This window comes from Musca autumnalis, unplaced genomic scaffold (assembly GCF_047663935.1).
Source record: "Musca autumnalis isolate F117 unplaced genomic scaffold, ASM4766393v1 scaffold_3, whole genome shotgun sequence".
Taxonomy (NCBI): domain Eukaryota; kingdom Metazoa; phylum Arthropoda; class Insecta; order Diptera; family Muscidae; genus Musca; species Musca autumnalis.
The window spans coordinates 68,086,018-68,112,033 of record NW_027411866.1 but is presented as its reverse complement, the minus strand read 5'-3'; the positions used below and the strand labels follow the sequence as shown (position 1 = coordinate 68,112,033).

General features: G+C 34.8%; 1 protein-coding gene across 6 annotated transcripts in view; it reads left to right on the top strand.

Moving 5' to 3' along the window:
* LOC141400055 (uncharacterized) overlaps positions 1 to 26,016 on the top strand; it is a 207,784-nt gene that overhangs the window by 6,559 nt on the left and 175,209 nt on the right. The window contains exons 1-3 of one of the 6 annotated variants that reach the window (XM_073979463.1): positions 1 to 1,808; positions 1,868 to 2,052; positions 19,636 to 26,016. The exon at positions 1 to 1,808 is cut by the window's left edge and continues 6,559 nt beyond it. The exons of 2 other annotated variants lie outside the window; for them this stretch is intronic. In XM_073979463.1, the coding sequence (XP_073835564.1) occupies positions 1,784 to 1,808; positions 1,868 to 2,052; positions 19,636 to 19,638 (213 nt within the window). In that variant the 5' untranslated portion in view covers positions 1 to 1,783 and the 3' untranslated portion in view covers positions 19,639 to 26,016. 3 more of the 6 variants (XR_012412068.1, XR_012412069.1, XM_073979462.1) reach the window with 3 other exon arrangements.

Sequence of the window (26,016 nt, the reverse complement as noted above, 5' to 3'; positions counted from 1 at the left end):
GGTTTAGTACATCCCAGCATTCTGACAACTGATGAAATAACGAAGTACGAAATTGACTATCATAAAATTAAATACATACAGACAGGGATAGCATATTTTAATCATACTTATCTAATTTTCGGACTGAAAATACCTAAAGAATTTATTGAAATAGAATTAAGGACAATTGTACAGTATTTTTTGCTTACCTGCACAATCAAAAATTGCACGACTTCTTGTGCAGCAATCCCCAAAATGCAGAAAGCTTAAATTCGCTTACCTGTCAAACAAGGCCGATATCTTCAATATTACTTACGTTCATATGATGTTCAGCTAAAAGCAATGTTGAAATAATAAAGTGAAAGACATTTCAAGTTCGGGAGAGAAAACGTTACAGTTTTTACAATTCATTGTCTTTTCTTGTATTGTATTTGTTTTGCACACTTCTTATCAGTACAAAATAAGAGTGGTTGCATTTTTTTTGAGTTCGCAAAAAAATTTAAATTTTTTTTGTGCAGATATGTGTAAATTTTATAACCAAATTGAAGTAAAATCACAAAAATTTTGATGCAGCTATGCCGAAAATGCAGCTATTGAATGTGCACTAAAACATAATATATTGAACGGAATCTAGAGAATAGTTGCCTATAAACAGATTTTTGGTCAGGTAACGCCAAAATGCAGCTATGAATAATGCAGGTAACCAGAAATTACTGTACCATTAACGAATAATAAAAGCTATGAAATAGATTACAATATTGAACAAATTTTTGACTATGAAACATATGCATTTGAAGAAAATAAATATTTTAAAGATTTAAAACTAAGTAAACACTGCATTGTAAAAAACAATTGTAAAATGACAACAAATAAAGATTTAGAAATTGTTCAATTAGAATTAGATACAATCGTTATTAAAAATTCAAAAAACGTATATATAAATAATACTTGCAATTCCAACGTAACTATATTAAATGGGAACTTTCTAATAACTTTTAATAATTGTTCAATACGAATTAAAGATTATTATTTTTCAAATTTTAAAGAATATGAAAGAAGAATACCTATAAAGGAATATAATACAATTAAAAATTTTAGTCATCAAATATCATTTGAAAAAATTATAGAAGAACACGAAAACAATGTGAAAAATATAAACAGATTAAACTACCACAACAAATTGTCATTTGGATATAATATTGTAATTTTATTGATTATTGTAACAATTAGTTTGTTCATACTATTTAAACTTTTTCAAAGGGAGGGGTAGTTATGTATAATGATCCCAAAGATATTTTTTTAAAAGAAATAAACAAATAAACTCCAACTTTTGTAAAGTTGTTGCATAAGCATTTTTATAAGGTCAATCACTTTTGTTAATTAACTTTCAATATTAATTTTGCTAACATTGCATTTTTATCAGTATATTAACATTTATGGCATTACAGCCAATCAAAATGCATTCTTATAATAAATTGCCAATTCTGCATTAAATGATAGTCTACTAAATTTAGGGCATATTAGCCAATCAAAAACTCATTTTTTATAAATTGCTAATTTTGCAATAAATGACGGTTTACTAAAAATTAGGGTTATTAGCCAATCAGAATAAACTAAATAATAAAAATGCTTACACAACAGCTAAGAAGAATATTATAAATATCAATGTAAAATTCGATTTAAGTCAGTCAGTGTTTAACCCCCGATCTATATTCAAATAAACGGTTATTAAAAGTAAATTAAAAACAAATAAACTTTTTTTAATAAGTGAACGAAGTGCAATATAAAAGTTGAGTGCTGAACAATGTTTAGGTTTAGAGAACAAGAAAGTATACGTCGTAAATTAAAGAGACACCAGCAAAGATAATAATCAAAGACATAATTACAGAATTAAAGGTGGAAACAATGATGGGTATAATCGTGGATATACCAGGCAATGTACATGCAGATGTGGTAATTGCAATACATACAACAGACGGAGTGATAACTACAGTGGTAATGGTGATATTAGAAACAGTGAACACAACGGCCACAACAGAAAGTATACCAACGACAATAACAGAAGCTATTATGGTAATAAATCTATGGATAGCGGTACGCGAAATAATGGATTAATAATGCATATACAAAACGCGAAAATTACAAAACATACACTTATGAAGATTAGGGAAACTTCGACGGCCGGACGACGGAGGAAGTTGTCCAAGAAGGCCAAATGTAAAGATATTTAATATAAATGTGAAGTCTAGTGCGTATGTAACATTGAAATGTCGTGATATAGATAAATCCTTTACGTTTCTGATTGATACTGGAGCAGATGTGTCTATATGCAGAGACCACAAGTTTCACAACACGGGAATTAGTAAAACATCTGTACAGTGTCTTGCAGCAGCACATTTAACCTTATTTACCGAGTCAGCAGAGATAGCACACAAGTTTTACATAGTAAAAAATGATTTCCCAATTCCTACAGATGGAATCATTGGACGTGATGTTTTAGCAAAGTACTTGTGCAGAATAGACTTCGAAACTTAACGATAAGCTTCAATATCAACAACAGTGAATTCATATTACCAATGACAACAAAGCAACAGAATCAGAAGGAATAGTAATACCGCCAAGATCCGAACTAATAATTCCAATTACTTTGAATATAGAAGAAGATAGTATAATACTGAATAAAGAATTAAGTTGTGGATTATTTATCGCGAATTGCCTGATACCAAGGCATGGAATAAAACACATAAAGCTTTTGAATACAACAAATAAAACAGAAACTTTAAGCCACTTAGATTTTGAAATAAATAGCTTAAGCGACTATCATATTTTTGCAACAATAAATAGAAATCAGCAAAACGCCAACAGAAGTAAGCAATTATTAAGTAACCTTGATATAGGAACCAATGAACATAATGCAAGAAGCGTTATAACTTCCATAATAAATGAGTTTCAAGATATTTTTCATTTGCCTGATGAGAAGCTCAGCGTTAATAACTTTTACTCACAGCGTATACAAACGACAGACGATACACCTGTATACATAAAAAACTACAGACTGCCTGAAACACAAATGAATGAAATTAATAATCAAGTAAAGGAGCTGTACGTGGATGATATAATTGAGGACTCCGTTAGCCCCTATAACTCACCGTTATTGGTGGTACCAAAAAAATCCAAAGATGACAAACAAAATGGCGCTTGGTAGATTTTAGGAAACTCAATAACAAGATTATGAATGACAAATTCCCATTAACGAGATTAGAGGACGTTTTGGACAGATTTGGCAGAGCAAAATACTTTTCAACACTGGATATGACTAGTTTGTTCCACCAGATTGCCCTGGAAGAGGATTAACGTCCTCTAACCGCTTTCTCGACTAATAACGGTCATTATCAGTTTAAAAGATTGCCCTTTGGTTTGAAGATTTCATCTAACAGCTTTCAAAGGATGTTAACAATAGCAGTAAGCGGCTTAGATGCTGCAGCACTTTTATATGTAGATGATGTGATAGTCTTCGGATGCAGTCTTAAACACCACAATCAGAATTTAGTAAACGTTTTTAGGCGCTTACGTGAATACAATCTAAAATTAAATGCATCAAAATTAAATGCACTAAAAATTTTAGTGTTCCGACTGCGGAGTACTAAAAATTTTAGTGTTCCGACTGCCGGATCACTATAAATCATAGTGTTGGAACACTAAAAAATAATAAAGGTATTATGTTTTCTTAGGAAAATTAAATAATTGGTTAAATTTGATCAAATAAAAATTAAGATAAACTGTTACATCCATGTATGTTTAAATTAGTTAAACACATTGCGAAATTTGGTCAAAATTATGAAAAAAAAACATTTAGTTTTTTGTGGAATGAAGCACAAAGATCGTCGTGCCGGAGCACTAAAAATCGTTTTTTGCCACCTTTTGAAACTATAATGAACCATACATGAATTTATTATGATTTCTGAGGAAATTAAATATTTATATATATATTTTTTAATAAATTAAAATTAAAAGAAAATGTGTAAAACATCTGATTTGGTTCTGGGACAATGGAGCACTAATAATCGTAGTGTTCGTCTGCGGAACACTACAAATCGTAGTGTTCCGACTGTCGGAACACTAAAAGTCGTAGTGTTCCGACTGTCGGAACACTAAAAATCGTAGCGTACCACTAGCCGAAAGGCTAAAAATAATGTTAAGAAAATCGTTTGTTTATTATGTGAGCAAAATTAAATATTTTATGTTTTTAGGATAAATAAATATGTATTTATTTATTATTTAATAAATTATTTATTAAATTATTATTTAAAGAATAAAAATTAGAAGAAAATGTGTAAAACATCTGATTTGATTTCTAGACAATGGAGCACTAAAAATCTTAGTGTTCGACTGTGGAGTATTAAAAATCGTAGTGTTCCTATTGCCGGATCACTAAAAATGGTAGTGCACCACGTGTTGGAACAGTAAAAAATAACAAAGGAATTATGTTTTCTTAGGGAAATGAAATATTTAGTTAAATTTGATTAATAAAAGTTAAGATAAAATTTTACATCCATGTATGTTTGGTTTGGTTTTTGGACAATGGAGCAGTAAAAATCGTAGTGTTCGACTGCAGAACATTAAACATCGTAGTGTTCCGACTGTCGGAACACTAAAAATAGTAGCGTACGTCGATTTATGAGGGAAATTAAATATTTTATGTTTTTAGGGTAAAAAAATACATATTAATAAATAAAAATTAGAAGTAAATGTGTAAAATATCTGATTTGATTTTTGGACAATGGAGCACTAAATCGTAGTATTCGACTGTGGAGCACTAAAAATCGTAGTGTACCACGTGCAATACAATAAGGTAATGTACCACACATGAGTTTATTATGATTCGCGAGAAAAATTTAATATATTATGTTTTTTCTTAATAAATACAAATTAAGAAATAAAAATTAGTAGGAAATGTGAAAAACATTTGACTTGTTTTTGGACAATGGAGCAGTAAAAATTTTACTGTTCGACGTTTAGGTAATCATCTGTTTATTATGATTGATGAGGAAAATTAAATATTTGATGGCTTTTGGGTCAAGTAAAAATTAATAAATACAAATTAAGATGAACATGTTATATCCATGTACTTAAAATTAGTTACAAAATTTGAGAACGTTAGTAGAAAATATGACAAGATGTATGCGGTACAAATTTTTATAAAACACTATTTATTACATTTTTTGTTACATATAATCTAAAATAGTACACGTTACCGTGGTTGCACATTTAGACGCTCAGAATAACAATACTTAGTGTCGTATAAAAATTGTCTTCTTGATCTTCATGAATTACTTAATTTTTTTAATGTTAACAAAAGAAATAAGGACCGGAAAATATTGATAACAACACAATGTTTGCGGAAATTGTACCTGTAACTTTTTGTATCAAAAACAAAATTCCTCAGTAAATGAAGTTGAAGAAAGTATGTGGATTTTCACAAGTAGACTTGTACTTTTGAAGTCACTTATTATTTTGGGGAAATTGTACCTGTTGATATTTGTACAACAAACAATATCACTCAATGAGAATGTGCTGATTTTCCGCAGGTAGGATTGTGCATTTAAAGTCAATTTTATGATTTCGGGATAAATCCCAGCGAAAAGTTTGCCTCCAAATAGGCAGTTAAATGATATGTACAAGTGATTTAGAAGTGCATCAAATTATGCATTTTCACACATGATTTTTACAAGGGAGTGACCCCGGAAAGAAGCACTCCATTGCACCGCATTTTAACTGACCCTTTGGCATTGCATTTTAACTGAACCTTTGGCACTGCATTTTAACTGACCCTTTGGCATTGCATTTTAACTGACCCTTTGGGGTAGAATAGGAGGCAGTCCAGAGCACGTGTTTTGAATAACAAAATAAAATGCATTTATTATTTGTGTAAAACAATAATATTAATAACTTTATTAAATTAACACAAATTATGAAAATTCTCTATTGAATTCAATCGCAAACATGTGTGTTTTCTCCGCTCTTCATTTAATCCAAGCTTAAGTGCTTTTGCTTCATCTGCTAAATGGATTTGATATTGTCTTCCCATCACCAGTTAAGATTTCGACATGTACTCCAACAGCACTCCACTGGGAAATTTTCTTCTCGTGAGTTACCGGAAAAATGTTCACAAATTAAATATTATTTAGTTTGTATTAACAAATGTTTGGAAATGCTAACACGATTATCTCTTTTTGGAAATGTATTCCGCTGCCTGTAGACATGTACAAACTGATTTATGTACATGTAGGGATCGCTAACAACTGCTAATAAAATGTAGTGAACGGAGTGCCTTTTTCACGACTCCGTTTGCACTGCATCCGGATGCTGTAAAATTGTGAGGAATTGGAGTGCCTTTTTCACGACTCCGTTGAACTGCCTCCGGATGTTGCTAAAATGTTACAAATGGATGTGATTCTTTCGATTGCATCCAAATGCGGTTAAAATGTGAGGAATGGAGTGCATTTTTCACGACTCCGTTTGAACTGCATAAAAACATGCCGTGAAAGAACTAGTCTACATTGCACTACTTCCAATTTATTTTGCTGGGAATACAACCACACACTTATTAATTTGGGGTAATTTTACCTTTTGCCTTTTGTACAAGAAACAATATTCATCAATTACTATGCGGATTTTCCGCCATTAGGGAAATTGTACTTGTTGGTTTTTGTACATCAAAAAATATTCCTCAATGAATGCAGTTTTACAAGGATTTTCCGCATAGCCAATCAACGTACAGGTACATATAACACTGACTACAGGTAGTCTTATAGGAATTTGGATAAACCCATAAACGTTTAGGTATCTGTTAAAGAGTTTGTTTTTAACAGTGAATCGTGGGTCTTCTTCAGTTTCTATCAAACATCGAGTTAATAAATACCAAAATGCGAAGGCCAAAAAACAGTATTTTTTTACACGTTTAATACAAACGAATCAAACGAAATAGTGTGTAGTTCTAAGTTTGCGAACACAACATAATGGAAAGAATAATAGGATAAAATTGTTAGTGATCCGGCAGTCGGAACACTACGATTTTTAGTGCTCCGTAGCCGAACACTACGATTTTTATTGTTCCATTGTTTCGATTTTTAGAGATCCGGCAGTCAGAACACTAAAGTTTTTAGTTATCCGGCAGTTGGAACACTACGATTTTTAGTGATCCGGCGGTCGGAACACTACGATTTTTAGTGCTCCGTAGCCGAACACTACGATTTTTATTGTTCCATTGTTTCGATTTTTAGAGATCCGGCAGTCAGAACACTAAAGTTTTTAGTGATCCGGCAGTCGGAACACTACGATTTTAAGTGCTCCGCAGACGAACACTACGATTTTTATTGTTCCATTGTTTCGATTTTTAGAGATTCGGCAGTCGGAACACTAAAATTTTTAGTGATCCGGCAGTCGGAACACTACGATTTTAAGTGCTCCGCAGACGAACACTACGATTTTTATTGTTCCATTATTTCGATTTTTAGAGATTCGGCAGTAGGAACACTAAAATTTTTAGTGATCCGGCAGTCGGAACACTAAGATTTTTAGTGATCCGGCAGTCGGAACACTACGATTTTTAGTGCTCCGCAGCCGAACACTACGATTTTTATTGATCCATTGTCCACAAATCTAATCAGGCATTTTTCACGTGTTCTATTACATTTTATTTCTTAATTTGTATTTATTAAAAAAAATTATAAAATATTTAATTTTTCTCACAAATCATAATAAACTCATGTATCCACAGTCAGGACACTACAATTTGTAGTGCGCCATTGTACAACAACCGAATCAATGTTTTTCATATTTTCTACTTAATTTCCCAACGTTATTAATTAATATGTATACATACATGGATTTAAGAGGTGTATCTGAGTTTTTATGTCTTAATTTGTACTTATCTCAAAAATTATAAATATTTAATTTTCCTCGCAAATCATAATAAACTCGTGTGTGGTACATTATCATTACGTTTTTTTAGTGTTCCGACATGTGGTACACAACGATTTTTTAGTGCTCCGACTGCGGAGCACTACGATTTTTAGTGTTCCGACTGCGGAGCACTACGATTTTTAGTGCTCCGACTGCGGAGCACTACGATTTTTAGTGTTCCGACTGCGGTACCCAACGTTTTTAGTGTACCAAAATGTGGTACACTACGTTTATCGTTGTGCTCCGGAACAGTATCACTAAAATATTTTTTAGTGTTTGTGTTCCGGAACACTAACGCTAAAAATATTTTAGTGATACTGTACTCGGAGCGGTACACTATGTCAGTGTACTGTTTATTTTCGAACTCTGATTTCGACCAAGAGGAACTGATAGCCATTTTTGATGTCTTTAGCTTATTTTTTAAATGTGCAGTAAATGATAAATTGTAAGTTAATTCGACTCTTAAGTACGTATATTTATTGACAACTTCATATCTTGATTTTCATAAAACCATTTCAAATTTGATCCAATTTGATTGCCTTTGGATTTAGATAAACTTTTAGACCCCATTTTAGGCAATATGTCAGTAAATCATCTATCATTAATTGCAAACCTCTGGGTGTTTCAGAGAGCATAACAATGTCGTCAGCGTACAGTAGAACTTTGACGATAGTATCAGCTAAATCAATCCCACCGGGTAATTCATTCGGCAAATCATTGAGATATAGCGAAAATAATGTAGGACTTAGAATGCAGCCTTGCTTAACACCAGGGCTAACTATACATGTATTGGATAATGTAAAACCGTCCCTTATAGCAAGTATTTCCAAAACCATTTCAGCCATCAGCGACCCGCATATTAAATTTCAAAATTTATAAGTATCTCAAAAAAAAATTATATTATCTTTTTGCAATAAAAACATTTCAAAAATTCCTGCTAATTTCTGTACACAATAACAAATTACATCAAAATTCTCTAAATTTAGTAATTTTCATAGTACTCATTTCCAAAACCATCTCCTTATCTTACCCCACATACCAACATTTACTCTAAGAACAAATTTTAGAATTACACCTCTGTTCCTACACCTGATTCAAAAGAACGTAAGCGGTCTATATGGTTTATGTTATTTTCGTCAATTAATGTTACGTATACGAATTTTCAATACTTCCTCAATCCTATACTACAAAAGTAATCTTAATTCCAAATTTGAAGACTCCAGCTGTATTCGTTTACCCAAATTTAACTATACCATATTTAGTACCATTCGTACTTTTCGTACCCATAAGTACGAATTTCCAAAACTTCGTCAATCCTGCACTCCAACAGTAATTTTAATTCCAAATTTCACGATTCCAGCTCTATTCGTCCATCCAAATATAAGTTGTACCAAATTTAGTACCATATAGTACTTTTCGTACGCGTAAGTACGAATTCTGCAAATCTACCTCAGTGAAAGTGGAAGTGGAAAAAAATTGCTCGTACCGGCAATTCTTTTTATATTTTTCGTATTTGACATTATTTTCATTGTTTTGAAAACAAAACTTGTCGGAACAGTATTGCCTTTTATAAACGCAAGAGGCAAGTTTAAAAAGTAACCAGAAAAATTGCAGCAAGTAAACTCGCCTAATGCAAATCGGTACTAAGTTTCATATTTCAGGATTCTAGTTCTATCAGTTCACCCGAATCCAAGTTTTACTAAATTTTACCATTTAGTACTTTTCGTACACATAAGTACGACTTCCCAAAACTACCTCCATATCTGAATCCTACACTTCAACAGTAATCTCAATTCCAAATTTTAGTTTTTCAGCTCTATCCGTTCACCCAAATCCAATTTGTACCAAGTTTAGTACCATCAAGTACTTTTCGTACCCATAATTACGAATTTCCAAAACTACCTCAATACTACAATTCAACAGTAATCCTGATTCAAATTTCAGGTTTCCAGCTCTATTCGTTCATCCAAATCCAACTTGTACTAAATTTAGTACGATTTGGTACTTTTCGTACATATAAGTACGAATTTATCAACACCACTTCCCAATCTTGATTGGGCTATATCAGTTAAAAATGCACAAATGATACAAAATTTAGTACTTTGCGTACACTTATAGTTCCAAAATTCTAGCTCTTCCAGTTTGCCTAATACGATGTGTACCATATTTAGTACATTTTAGTACTTTTCGTACCCTTCTAGTTCGAATTTCCAAAAAAAAAACAGTCTTATCTCACCCCTTTGGCCTAAAAGGATGGCTAGCAGATTTGGCGGTTTGTGTTCTTTTGATGTCGCTGCCGGCAAATTATAGGTTTATGAGGAACAAATGCAATTTCTCTTCATGGCTATTGGGTTGGACGATGATAAAGCGAAAAAGCTATCATTTTGTTATCATGCGGAACAGAAACATATGCTCTGCTCAAGTCTATTGCGACATCAGAAAATATCACGGATGATTCTTTTACATTCGACAAAACAATATCTCTACTTAGGAAACATTTGTGTTCACACGCAAATATAATTCAGTGTTTTCAATTTTATAGGACAGACCAACAAGAAGAAGAATCAATTCCAGAGTATGTAGTAAATTAGGTCAACAATGCGATTTCAAAGACATAGATGAAATGCTAAGAGACAGATTGGTTTGTGGACTGAGAAACACGAATTTGCAGAAAAGGTTGCTAGCTAACGTAAAGTTAACGTTGGAAGTAGCAGAGAATGAAGCAATTGCTAATGAAGAGGCACAAACAAGAATAGAATGGGTAATAGAAAGGCGAAGAAAGAAGATGAGATGAAAAAGTGTTTTAGATGTAATGTTAATCACTCAGCTGATACTTGCCGTTTTTAAAACGTACAGTGTTTTTGCGGTAAGAAACAGGGGCACATAGAGAGAGCGTGCATAACCAAAACAAAAAAGAAGAAAACACAGCATTATCAAAAATATCAACGTTCGAGTGTGAATCAAGTTTCAGATCAGAAAGGGGGAAATAAAGAGTAGGTTTTGTCGGTATCGAGTCAGAGCACATCTTCGTTTATGAGAGAAATAAACATATACGATCGACCTGTAAAGATTGAAATTGATTCAGGTGCCAGTCATTCTATCATGAGTCAGAGGAGATTTGTTGACAATTTTTGGGAAGATTTGAAAAGAGCGATATCGATTTGCGAACGTGGGGAAACGACAAAAAGCTTTTAATTGTTCGAAAGGTGTTGGTTCCAGTTAGCACTGCTGAATTTAATGGTAAATTGTGGTTGTTTATAGTATCAAGTGATGACCCATCACTGATAAGAAGGAATTGGTTTCAAGATTTGGGAAAACAAATTGTAAGCAGTTGCAGTGTTTCAGAACGCCAATTCCAGTGTTTCAGAATTTGGATAGTGTGTTTGATGAGAGTCTTGGGGACTACAAAGGAGAGAATGTTAAACTCCACGTAAAGGAAGTAGGTAAGCCAAGGTTATATAGATTCCGACCGGTGCCATTTGCATTAAAATCTAAGATAGAAGTGGCTTCACAACAAATGACAGATGACAAAATAATTCGACAAATAAAGTATAGCCAATGGCCAACACCCATCGTTCCATTGGTGAAACAGGATGGCAGTATTAGGATATGTGGAGATTACAAATGCACCGTTAATCAGATTTTGTGTAATGAAACATATCCAGTCCCAACAAACACAGAAGTCTTTGCAAACATTATCCAACTGTAAGTGGTTTTCAAGGCTAGATTTGGATAGAGCGTACACCAATGGCGTAGCCAGGATCAAATGTAGGGGGGGGGGGGGGCAACTTTTTTTTTTTTTGTTTTTTGGTGATGTGTATAGTTTGTACATACAAAATTTTAAACCCTTTATTTAGGTACATACCTAATGAAAAACAAGTAAAAAGCTTCCACCATAAAATATTCTGAATTTATGTGGAATATTTAGCTTTCTTTCCGTTATGAAAGTTCTGTTGGCCACGATTTTAGGTGAATTGCGTAAACCAATTACTTGAAATTTGGCGGTATCGTTGTTTAGGGGTATACCAAAACGAGGACCTATGTCGGCAACTACGAACGCTTAATGCTAAATTGCACCCAATTTAGAGAGAAAATGTAAATAAAAATTTAGAATGGGAGGTACCCGAAGAACTGGATTTATATGGACTATATCCGATTTGCAAATTTTGGACCAAATCGATTGCTCCCTTCGAGAGTTTTCGTTCACATGGCATTGGATGCACATCCTCTTGTGGTTCGAACATAGTAATTTCTTAACAGATACATATCAAGCTTTTTGTAGAAAATTAACTTATGTTGAAACTGAGGTATGGGGTATTGTAACTCGCGATCCGCTTTACTATACCATAACTTTTGACAGCATTTTGGTAAAATAAACTGTTTTAGCCCGATTCACCGAGGGGTTTCTTAAAATAATAATTTGAGCGGAGGCTGTGGTCGTATTAATGTAAAAAAATCGGAAAAAATCGTTGAAACAAACGAGTTTTATTATGTTATTTTCCAATTAGTGGTTTTAGAACACAATGTAGAGCTAAATGCTCAAAGGAGAAGTTAAAGAGTACACTTCAGAGTTGAAGTTTGTAATGTATGATCTTTTAATATATCCACTGTATCTACCTCAAACGGATGCTGACATTTTGAAACCTGAAAAATGGGGTTTTTTGAATTTTTTCTCTAATCGGGATGCGCAGCTGGATTTCCTAAAAGCTTATTATATGATTGTAGTACTCGCGATTTCGCATTTTTTAATGTATAACATGAGGGTGTAGCCCTCACAGGATCACAGTAATCTGCGCCCAAACACGAAATTTTTGTGCGTAAATTTTTCTCAAAAACCTATTTTTTTGGTTTAAAATTTACAAACGTCATTCGATTTTCGTGGAAACCCCCGTAAATTTAGTTTTTTTACGTTCTGAATCTAACAAGCCACGATGAGTAAAAATCCACTCACTAGATGGGCAGATATGATACCCCTCAAATTTCGAAAATTTGCAAAAAATTATTTTGAAAATATCGCATATTAAAACGCGTTTTGGATGTGTCAGTTCTACTTAAATAAGTAGATCGATACGCGTGTTTAAACTGCGCGAAAACAGATATTTAAAAACTCTCGTAAATCCAAAGATATAATAGATTTTTTCTAAAAATTGAGTGCGATGCTACGTCAACGTTTCTTGATGGATCGCATTGAAACGGCATAGAATGATGTTCTTTTTAATGGGTATTATTGAAATCGGATGCGCATAAAATGTAAATGAACTTCGCGGAAATTATGACCATTTTACTGTATTTTGCACCCTAATATGCAGCAGATGCTACATCGTGGCCGCCAAATAGAATTTGATAAATTGTACATCAAATAAAAGGGATTGATTCGCTGTGTTGGAAAATCGGATGCGCATCATGTCATTTTCATAATTATATGCGTCTCAAATGTTGTGATATTCAATATAACATTATTTTAACGTTATGCCACAATTGGAATTACTTGTGATTTACTATAAGGTTCTAATAATATTAGCCAATAGGAAAACTATAAGCGAAAAATTTGTTACAACGGAATATCATCATTATTGCGTAAAATTTTGGCGAAATTGCCCAAGGACTCAAACATTTTTTCTACAACTTTTCCTATAAAACCATAAAAAAATAAAATTAGAATAATATCATTTTAATTTTTTCGTAATATTTTCTTCGTATTTTTGCAAATAACATGAATACTATAGCTCCAACCTTCACAACTTCGGTGTTATTTTTTGCCTCAAAATGTCTGGATGCTGTAATAATTTTTTTTATATATTTTTCGTAAGTATGAGCGCTATTGTTTCAAAAATATGATGTAAATACGTGAAATTATATATCAAATTTGATTTTTCGCGAATCCATTGAGACTTTGCGATTATTTTTTGCATCATCGCAAAGGTTACGAATTCAGTTAACGATAATAAGATATAACTGCTAACTATATTAAGCCGCGATTTTTTTAGAATTTTTTCTAATTATCATAATTAAAACGGTCATATCTTTTGCGCGCAACGATCAAAGTTAGTAACGAAAACAGATTTGGAATGCTGATTTTTTTCTTAATCTATGTACCAAAAATCAATGATGTAGTATTAAAAATTTTTTTTTTTGATTTTTTTGAAATGGAAAAGAGAATTTTAGACATTTTTCCTGATATAGCATACCAAGAATATGTTAATAATATGTAACTTAACGTACACACGAAATCGGTTAAAACGACATTATTTATAACGTAATGTCATTATCCAAAAGACGACCAAAACACCATAAGAATGCATGATGTCTCTGTTTATCTGTTTAACCCATTTCGTCGCAATTAATGTTCGATTTTTCGAACAGTAAAAAAATTTTATGGATGAAAAAGGTAAAATTTTAAACAACTTTTAGTATGTATACGAGTATTAAGTTTTCTCTGTCAGCAAATAAAAAAATTCTTCCCTTAAAAACTTCTCCTCCTCCTCGATGGTAGGGGTGCATTTTCGAAGCCTATAATTTTGGATACTATTTAAAATTAATTTTAAAAAATTAAAAAAAAACATGAAATTTAAAAAGTAATCATGGTGAATTATTGGCAATACACAAAACCGTAGCACAAAACATAAAGAAGATGATTTAGATGCACAAGCAGGACTTTACATACATATGTGCAAAGTTGACTGTTCGAAATTGTCATAAATGTCAGTGGCTATATCAAAACGTGGAAATGTATGAACAAATTAGGGGGAAGAGTTATTATAGCCCCATAGAAGACTAAATATTAAATTTCAGCCATTTCTGTAGGATAGCCGTAATATCCTAAACTATCCTGAAAACCCATAAAATCGGGAGGTACCGTTCTAGTTTGGCTACATAAAACATGAACCAGTGCTCACAAATTTCTGGATAAAAGTTTAGTAGGCCCAAAGAAGACTAAATATGTATTAAATTACACCCCTCATAGAACGGGCGGTACCGTTACCGGTAATCCAAAACGTGAACCAGCACTGACACATTTCCGGGGGAAAGTTTTGTAAGCCCAAAGAAGACTCTATACTACACTTTAATCATTTTTTCGTTCACTCTGGTCCATACTTTGCACATCGTAATATTTCTAAGCGACATAGATCGTCCAAACATACTTTACATTTTGACATCACAAACAATTAAGAGGCGGTCTCACTTGTATTGAAAGGAGTGCCAAAAATAGTTCTAATCGAGCTACCGCCTCGAAATTTTAAACATAGTTTTACAACGAGGCAAGATGATAGAAAAAAATTTCAGTGGATGTAGGTCCACATTTAGGTATAGCCTTTTTATAAAGGTAATGCCTGATTTTTGGTATTTTCATGAATTTAGACACAGTTTCCAATTGATTTGGTTGAAATTTCGCATTTTGAGTTCTCAGTGAACAAAATACATCCTCGCAAAAATGTTCAATATAGGTCCACGTTTAGGTATAGCCCCCATATAAAGGTGTATTTTTAAAAAAAACACGGAGTCTCCCAAATACTCCCAACATTAGTAAAACTCAACATAAATTTATAGTACTGATTTTAAAAGTACCAGAAAAATTATTTACAAAGAATTTATTTTTAAGGAAGTTAGAAACTATGTATGAATATCTTTTTACGTAAAAACATTGTCAATGCTATCAACTATAAGTTTAAATCTGGAAATTGTACATTTACCTCTTTATTTTTTTATAATTTCACTAAAAAGCTGCGAATGCTATTCAATTTTCGACTTTACCTGACATATTACCGTTGTAAATTGGCAAAAATTGTACTGGATATTAACAATTTGATGTGTTTAGGTAATATTTATTTCAATCGGAATCAAATTTGTTGCCATAAATTTTTGATTTTTGTCCACGGGCGGAACCACAGTGCGATATGGCCCTCTTCGAACATAAACTAATTTTGGACCGATATAATAAAAACTTCTTTAACAAATTTTTAATTTTGATAGACTATATCAGTCAATCTATACTATATCGACTCAGAATTTTTTCCTGATAACAAATATGATGGAAGGTATAAAAATTGCATAATAATAATAATTGTTCCACAAACATCCCAGAAGGGACAAGGGAGACTTCTCTCATATCAATGAGTGCACCCCGATTAATATTAGCTCAATGATATGGGACCTACGGTTTATCGCCGAGTTCGAACGGCATGTCTAAGACACCACTTGTAGAGAAGTTTTAAATTAAAAAATTGCATATTTCATGTATTTTTCAACAGAATTCAAAGTTTACTTACAAATAATAAATTATGTTTGGTATCTTCTAAGCAGCTTAGAGCAGGAGGAAAAGCATTTTCCTATTTTTAATGCGTTTTTACACTTCTATGACTATAACCCAAACATTTGTTAACCGCTTTTAAAAAAATATAGCTTATTCGAAAGATATTAGTCGTCCATTTGCCGTTATTAAATTAAAAAACAGTTTTTTTATACACGCCGTTCGGACTCGGCGATAAACTGTAGGTCCCATATCAATGAGCTAATATGAATCGGGGTGCACTCATTGATATGAGAGAAGTCTCCATTGTCCCGTATGGGATGTTTGTGGAATAATTATATATATATATATATATATAAGGGATTAATTCAAATAATCAGGTGGTTTACTTGGACGATATTTTGATTGGGAGATCGACGATGGAGGAAATGTGGCACAAACGAAAGAGACACTTCAACGCATACAATATGCAGGCTTCAAATTAAAGAAAACAAAATGTGTATTTGCTGTGCCAGGAATAACATTTTTAGGATTTATAATAAACCAGAAAGGAGTCAAGCCAACATTAGAGAAAATAAGAGCAGTGTCCGATGCACCGGAGCCTACCATCAAACAACAACTTCAAGCGTTTTTAGGATTTCTAAATTTTTATGATCGATTTTTCCAGAACAAGGCAGATTTATTAGAACCATTATACAGGCTGTTAAAGAAAGATGTTTGTTTTAAATGGGGCAGTGAGCAGAGATCCAGCTTTAATTGAGCAAAGGAGATTTTAAAATCTGAACAGGTATTAGTACACTATTTACCAGAATTACCTTTGATACCCATATGACGTCGGGCCCGTTCTCCCTCATGTGATGCCAGATGGAAGAGAGACACAAGAGACAAATTATTCACAGCTTGACAAAGAGGCACTTTCTATTATTCTTGGAATAAAGATATTTTATCAGTATTTGTGTTGCCGGAAATTTACATAAACCATTGCTGGGACTTTTGAATCCTGCTAAACCAACACCACAGCATATTTCGCCCAGATTATTACGATGGTCGTTAATGATGGGAGCATACCAATACGAAATTAAGTACAGAGAAGAAATGAATAATCAAAACGCAGATGCTCTTAGTAGATTGCCACTGGTGAGCGATACAAGTGTTCCGCAGAATTATAACATTTTATAGTGTACAGAGGGTGAGGAAAAATTTTTAATAACAGCGAAGGAGATAGCGAATGCAACCAGTACTGATCCAAATATGTCAAAAGTAATGTGGCATATTCAAAGGAAGTACGATAATTTGTTGGCAGATTGTGGGGATGTAGAGTAATTATTCCACATAAACTGCGTGCCAGGATGTTAGAAAAGCTCCATGGAATAGATCAAGGTATGACAGCAATGAAAGCAATAGCTCGTAGTTATTTTTGGCCAAAGAATTGGCCAGAAACACAGAAGCCTTGGTCCAGATTACACCTTGATTACGCAGGATCATTTTTGGGAACGAATTTTTTGATTGTGTTAGATTTCACTCAAAATGGGTGGAAGTAAAGATGACTACTTCTATGACATCGAATAAAACGATTGACATCATTTTGCGCGATATAGTTTCTAAACATGGCATACAGTGGTGACAGGAAAATGGCAGAAATTTTGTTTCGGAGGAATTTAAAGGGAAATGGCATTTACCATATAAGGACAGCACCATACCACCCTTCTTCGAACGTATGAGCTATCCAACATACTTTTACGACTTCGCACAACACCAAATAGCAGCAGCAATATTACTCCGTTCGAAATGCTAATGGGGAGGAAGATAAAAACCTTGATGGATCACATACATCCAGTCAGTTCAAAATCAATAAGGGAAAATACACCAAAAAAGCCAGTTAGGAAGTGATTAGGTGATTACGTTTGGTAGGCAGCAAGTAGGAACACTCGACGAGCGAGATAAAATATAGTTCCTGATTGTTTGCCATCAGATGACACATCCGCAATAGTATGATACGGCGACAACGAGTCAAGAAGCCGTGCCTACATCAAACCGCAATCGCCCAGTACGTCAAAGTAAAGCTCCTCAGAGATGGTCACTACTTGATGGGGGAGGAACTGTAGTGTAGTGTAAAAGAGCCTAGCACCTAAAATTGCAACATTGCATAAAAGTCAACACATCTGAAGTTAAATTAAATAAAACTTGAATTTTATATATGGCATAATAATATTACAACTGATGCAATAACCAACGGACGACATTAAATTTTTATTTTCATTTGCTCAAAGAGTGTCACATCTAAAAAATGCAATTTCGAGAAAAATGAGTTCTAAAGGCCTGCGTACATAAGCTGCTCTGCCTGATTGCCTTGCTTTCCTGCTTCATTTTTGACATGATAAAAATAAAAGAATAAAGAAGGCCGAGGAAATTTCGAACTGGGTTGCCCTTTTCTTTTTTATTCTTTTATCAGAAGTAAGCACGGTAAGCAGGCAAGGCAGCTTATGTACGCAGGCCTTAAGTTGCGGTTCGAAATTTAACTTTCTAACTTAAAAAGATTATTGCACAAAAATAAAATAACCATCATTCGTAAAGAACTAGCCAGATACATATCAGTGCTAAATTTTTGTGCAAGATCAAGCATGATTTGAAAGGTTGATTTATGCTAAACTCTCTGTAATGGCTATATTTTTTCACATGTATGACATCAGCTGGTCTGTATATTAGAATACCCAAAGTGACAACATATGGTGTAATGAACACGAAGGGAATTTCGTATCGAATGCAAATTTTAAATGATTCATAGGCATTCTGAGATTTGGTAGGAGTTAGAACATCGGGAGCCTTTGGGAAGTCTAGCTTTAGTCGGGTGGGGGGTTCGTGTTCTTCTCTGACCAATCCATTATACGATTATTATAGACTCCCTAATTTAAGAAAAAAAAAATGGACCAATGGAAATATATTACATATTAAACTCAAAGATGCCCCGCTATGTCGAAAAAAAACCAAGATTTTAAAATGTATATCTGACATTAGTCGATGCCTAGAATTGGTGTACTCTATGATGTCATTAAGAGCATCTGCCTCCATACCCTCACCTACCTTCTGACTTACTGGCATTATAATATTTTATGTAGGAACCCTAATGTTGTTGAAGGCAACCCTATTGATGATGGCAACCCGGCAACTACCAATATCCTAAAGTGAAAAACGAATGCCATGTTGAGAAAAACAATGGCTCAAAATTTCCCCAGCCGTTATTTATTGTGTGTTTATATTGTCTATGTATTTGTTAACAAACTTGGTATAAAAGGCCCATCATACTTACTTTCTTTCCAATTGTAATACCAAGTAAAAAACATGTAAGTCAAAGTCAGATTTTTAAATTTATTATTTGTGTAAAACTTTCTGATAAATTTAAAAGTGTTAATAATTTTATTTATTTTTAAATTTATTTGTGTTAGTGAATAAGCAAAAGACAACCGACAAGCCAACAATTGTATCCGTTGTGCCGTTTAAACTTACCGCCATTAAAAGCAAATATAAATACAACCAGCCGATAATTTTATATTACAAGCAAACAGACTTGTGTTGTTACTCTGAAAGGAAATAAGAAGGAAGTCGACGTTTATTCATTTTGGTTTACAGATTTGGAAAGCAACATCACTTTATTCAATGTTCTACAAGTTTTTTAAACGTCAAAGCCGAATTTGTTGAAAGTTTATGTGAATTTTTGTATGTGTGTATGTTTTTATGTTGAACAACAGTAGCCGGACGGACAGACATTTGTGCCATTTTATTGCAAACAATTGTGTCAAGCCAATATTTTGCAGTAAAATATCATCATATTGATATAATTTGCCTTACCTTGTGATATTGCCAGTATTTTTCTTTCATGTCAGATCAAGAAGAACAAGCAGCCGAAGCACCCAAGGAATTCCACCAGCCCGTTTTGATCCAGAGACTTACGACATGTCCGTCGCTCATTCGCCAAAATCAAATACGCCGTCTCGCAGCCAACAAAACGAACCTGAAAATACACTTTCGGTCAGTATGTCTTCCGCTAATAAAGCCAATCAGCCTCCTCTTCGACAACAAAAAATGCCACTAATTCGCCAGCCACAACCTCAAAATCCTCAAATGAACTTGCAGATTTTAAAAAACAAATTAAAATGCAGATAAATGCGATACAAAAACAAATGCAGACACAATTCCTTAATAATTCTCAGATGCAAGCACAATTCTTGGAAGCAGCCACGCAAATGCAGTCACAATTAGCCAGAAAAATATCCACTTTACAGTCACAGCCTACATTGCGTTCGTTACAACAACAGTCACAAATATTGCACAATCAAGCACAAACTATACAGCCACAATTTAATATGCCACAAACTATACCACCACAACAAGTATGTCAACAACAGCCATTGTCACAACCTGTGAAACAACCATCACAAACACAAAGTCACCATCCACTGCGGCCATTGTCCATAACCTCAGAAATGTCCGTCCGAAGTTCCACTTCTCACTGCTCAACATCAATTCCACACAAAAAGATATACCCACTGCCAATTTTTACGGGTTTGCCAGAGGAATGGTTCACTTTTTTTGAATCTTTTGAAACAACCACCGCCGAATTTGGATATTCTAACCTCCACAACATAATGAGATTGAGAGATGCCTTGAAAGGTCGGGCCAGAGAAACCGTAGAGTCACTGCTAGGAAATTCTGCCAATGTTGACGCCATTTTGGAATTACTGCAGGAGACATTTGGTCGACCAGAACAATTAATCCGAAGTCAGATAGAAAAAGTGAGAGCCATCCCTCCTGTTCATAATGATAATTTGGATGCACTCGTCAATTATGCAAATAAAATTTCAAATATGGCTACATTTTTGCAAAATGCCAAGGGAAAGCATCATCTATCCAATCCGTCACTCCTTAGCGAATTGTTGTCGAAGTTGTCCACCAACAGACAGATGCAGTGAGCTGAAAAGTGCATAACTCTCGAACAACCAGCCACAATAGTCGATTTTTCCAAATGGTTGTCGACACTTCGTCGTTTGGCCAATATGGTTCATGACACTCAGCCAATATCATCCAATCGTCGCCATTTTCCAACTATAGCACTACCATCAGGTCGCAAGTATGCATGTGTAGGAGTTGCTTCAAATCACCAATGTTCCATTTGTTTGGGTGACTGGTTTAATAATAAAAATTGTCCATCTTTCTTGCAGATGTCCGTTGAAGACAGATGGAACAAAATAAAACAACTTAAAACTTGTTTCTGTTGCTTGAGAAGAGGCCACCAAGTTAAAACATGCAACATGAAACGCCGTTGTGGCATAAACGATTGTCCAAAACCACATCACACACCCGCGATGCCAACAGGTTGCACCACAACAACAAATAATTTGCCATAAAATGATCAAAATGCAATTGGAACACAACAAACACTACCCGAAAGCAGAAATTGCCATGCAACATGCGATACCGAAAACGTTTTGTTCCAACTATTGCCCGTCACGTTGTATGGAAAACACAAAAACATCACCGTATATGCCTTTGTTCACGATGGAGCAAATGTATCCATGCTGCACACCGACGTCGCCCGTGAATTATATTTGCATGGAGAAGACGAATATTTAGAGCTCCAGTGGCTAAATAATCACCGCACTTCACAAAAAACGAAAAAAATTCGCGTCACACTTAGTGGTACTGGCCGTCAAAACAAAAAATTTACAATTTCTTATATTTATTTATCAGCTGATAAGTCATTGCCGGTGCAGAGTTGCCACATGGTTCACATTTTAAAATCCCAGAAATACCAGGAAATCGAACAAATCCCAATTGGTGATTATTCCAACGTTCGCTCAATGATGATTTTGAGTCTTCAACATGCCTTTTTGACAGTGCTATTAGAAACTCCTCGCCTTTTAAGTGAATTTGGCCCAATTGTGACATTAAACAGATTGGGAGCAATAATTTATGGACCGATTCCAGGTGATGTAAAAATTATGCTAAACGTGCATTACATTTCCACAGATGTTCCAGATCCGAAAATGCTATTCTGGAAGAAATGAACAGTATGATGCGCAACTATTTTGATACCGAAACATTGGGAGTCAAAATCAATAAAAAGCCATTGATGTCAGATGAAGATAAAAGAGCATTGGATATATTGGAATGTGAAACGAAGCGGATTGATGGTCGTTATGAATGTCCTTTACTGTGGAAGAAAGACGTTCCGCCACTACCAGGTTCATATAACATGGCACTAAATCGATTATACAGTGTTGAACGAAAGATGCAAAGAGAAGTGGGCTATGTAGATGAATATAAATCTAAAATCGAACATTATTTGAAGCATGGTTATTGCCGTAAAATTTCAACGGATGATGCTGATGATTTAAATGATCGTAAATTTTACATTCCACATTTCGGAGTAAAAAACTTTAACAAAAAAGGAATACGTCTAGTCATTGATGCCGCGGCCGAAGTTAATGGAATTTCCTTAAACAAATGTCTTTTGTCTGGTCCAGACATAATTAATCCACTAATCACTATACTTTTTAAATTTAGAGAAGGTCCGATTGCAGTTTGTGCCGATATACAGGAAATGTTCCACCAAATTGCTGTGAAGAAAACCGACCAAAATTGCCAAAGATTTGTATGGAGTGATGCCAATAAGCCGGTGGAAATCTATGTGATGGAGCGACTGATATTTGGAGCCACCTGTTCCCCCCCCCCCCACAATAGCCCAGTTTGTAAAGAATTTAAATGCAAAACAATTTTTGGATGACAGTCCGAGAGCCGTACATGGAGTCATTGATCGACACTACGTCGATTGTTTCAACACCGAGGAACAAGCAATAAGCACTTTAACCGATGTCATAAAAATTCATAAACTGGCCGCTTTCAATTTACATGGGGTAAAATCCAATTCCCACTACATTACAAAACAATATGGCAATCCCACTGACAATGAAGAACCATGTGGCAATACATTTTTGCATGATGGAGTGGAACGGGTACTCGGTATTCAATGGGTACCAAAAACAGATGTTTTTTGTTTTGATATAAATGTAAACAAAGTGGACGGACAAATATTAAAATGTGAAAAAGTGCCAACCAAACGGGAGATGTTGTCCTTAAATATCATTTATGACCCGTTTGGTTTTATTAGTGATTTCATGGTGACCACAAAAATTATTATGCAGAGTGTGTAGAACTGTGTAATCAATTGGGACGACGAGTTGCCGGAGGAAATATATCGCAAGTGGAAAGTGTGGCTAGAACAATTGCCAAACATTAAGAAATTTAAAGTGCCACGATATTATGTTCCGAATTTTAATACAAATGTGGTAGAATTGCACATATTTACAGATGCAAGTGAAGATGCTATGGCTGCAGTCGGGTATTGGCGTGTGGTAAATAATATAAATAATGACATTTACGTGGTTTTTGTTATGGGTAAGACTAGTTGTGCCCCAACGCGTTATCACACAATCCCAAAGTTGGAATTGCATGCTGCTGTGATGTGAATACGGTTAAAGGAATCAATTGTGAAAAATCATTTAAAAGATATTAATGCTATCTATTTTTGGACAGATTCCTCAAAAGTAGTGCAGTGGATTAGATATGACCACAGGATTTACAAACAGTTTGTGGCAAACCGAGTGGCAGAAATTTTAGATGGCAGTGAAATCATGCAGTGGAGATGGTGTCCCGGTGCAGACAACCCAGCTGATGAAGGGACACAAATGAAACTGTCTAAGCCGTATAATCCTGAAGGTAGGTGAAAAAATGGACCTGATTTTTTGAGGAGAGGTGAGGAGCATTGGCCAGTGGAGACATTAAGAGTTAATATTGCTGACCGAGTTGAATCCGAGCTGCGTTCCCGATACAAAGTGATGGTGGCAAGGCAAGTAATTTCTATTATACCTAATATAAAACGTTTTTCCAAGTATAATAGATTCAAGAGGACTATGTCGTGGGTGCTTCGGTATGCGAAGAATTTACTGCGCAAAACTAAAGGCCAAGAGAAGATATGTGGTGATCTGGCTGTCGAGGAAGTAGAAGAAGGTGAGAAGTATCTCTGCCGAAAAATACAAGAAAAAGCTTTTGGGGATGATTTGTCGGCACTTACCATAAATGGCAGAATATCCACAGACAGCAAAATTAAGATGCTTAATCCCTTTGTCGATGGAGATGGACTACTGAGAGTGTCGGGTAGAATCGAAAATGCCTCTGTCCTTTCCTTGGAGACTAGACGACCCATAATTTTGCAAAGAATCATCCCTTCACCAATCTTATGGTTAAATGGCACCACGAGCGTCTCCGTCACATAAACTTCAACACACTTCGTCAACTGTTCAAAAGTGTTCAAGCTGTGGATATTGTAAAATCATTCGTGCCAAACCACGACAGCCACAGATGGCACCATTACCTGTGAAACGTGTAACGCCTTATGTCAGGGCGTTTACCTATACCGGCTTGGACTATTTTGGTCCTGTTAATGTTACCATTCGGCGTCAAAGAGAAAAAAGATGGGTAGCACTTTTCACTTGCTTGACAGTAAGAGCAGTTCACTTGGAAATTGCTACCGACCTCTCAAGCGATGCCTGCCTGATGTGCATAAGAAACTTTGTTAACCGAAGAGGTGTTCCAGTGACTATAAGAAGCGACAATGGGACAAATTTGGTCGGCATCGCCAAGGAACTCCAAGGTACCGAAATTTTTTTTTCACAATAATGATTCTTTTCATTCGAAGGTGACGGCTCTTGGAATTAAGTTGATGTTCAACACACCAAGCAACCCTAGTGAAAGTGGTATCTGTGAGCGCCTAGTCCAGTCAGTGAAGAAAGCCTTGTATGCTATGTTAAAGGAACAGGCGCCTAAATTGGTGGCTTTCCGTTCCATTTTAATTGAAGCTGAAAACATGGTTAACTCTAGGCCATTAACCCATCTTCCATTTGGATGTCCAAACCATTTCTTACTTGGATGTCCAAATTCAGAATTCAGTTCATACGCCAGCACCATTTGAGAAGAGGTTGATGTGTTTAAGGAAACAGTGGCGTGTGTTACAAAATATGAAGAATGGTTTTTGGAACCAATGGTTGCATGAGTAGTTGCGGGAGCTGACGCGTCGCACGAAGTGGTGCCTACCCTCACAACCAATCACAGTCGGCTGCCTAGTCTTTGTATGTGATCCCGATCTGCCAAGAAGTCAGTGGAAGAGAGGCAGGGTAATCCAGTTGTATGTGGGCAAAGATGGAGTGGCTCGATCAGCCGAAGTTCGAACCAGCACAGGCACATATAGACGACCAATATTCAAACTGGCTGTGCTAGATGTTGATGACAGAGGTGGTGAATCCTCCCCCATAGGGTCAGTTCACGGGGGTGGGGATGTTGTTGAAGGCAACCCTATTGATGATGGCAACCCTGCTGATGATGGCAACCCGGCTACTACCAATATCCTAAAGTGAAAAACGAATGTCATGTTGAGAAAAACAATGGCTCAGAATTTCCCCAGCCGTTATTTATTGTGTGTTTATATTGTCTATGTATTTGTTAACAAACTTGGTATAAAAGGCCCATCAGGAACATACTTACTTTCTTTCCAATTGTAATACCAAGTAAAAAACATGTAATGATGAATGATAAATTTAAAAGTGTTAATAATTTTATTTATTTTTAAGTTTATTTATGTTAGTGAATAAGCAAAAGACAACCAAAAGACAACCGACAAGCCAACAATTGAATCCTTTGTGCCGTTTAAACTTACCGCCATTAAAAGCCAATATAAATAAAACCAGCCGATATTTTTATATTACAAACAAAAA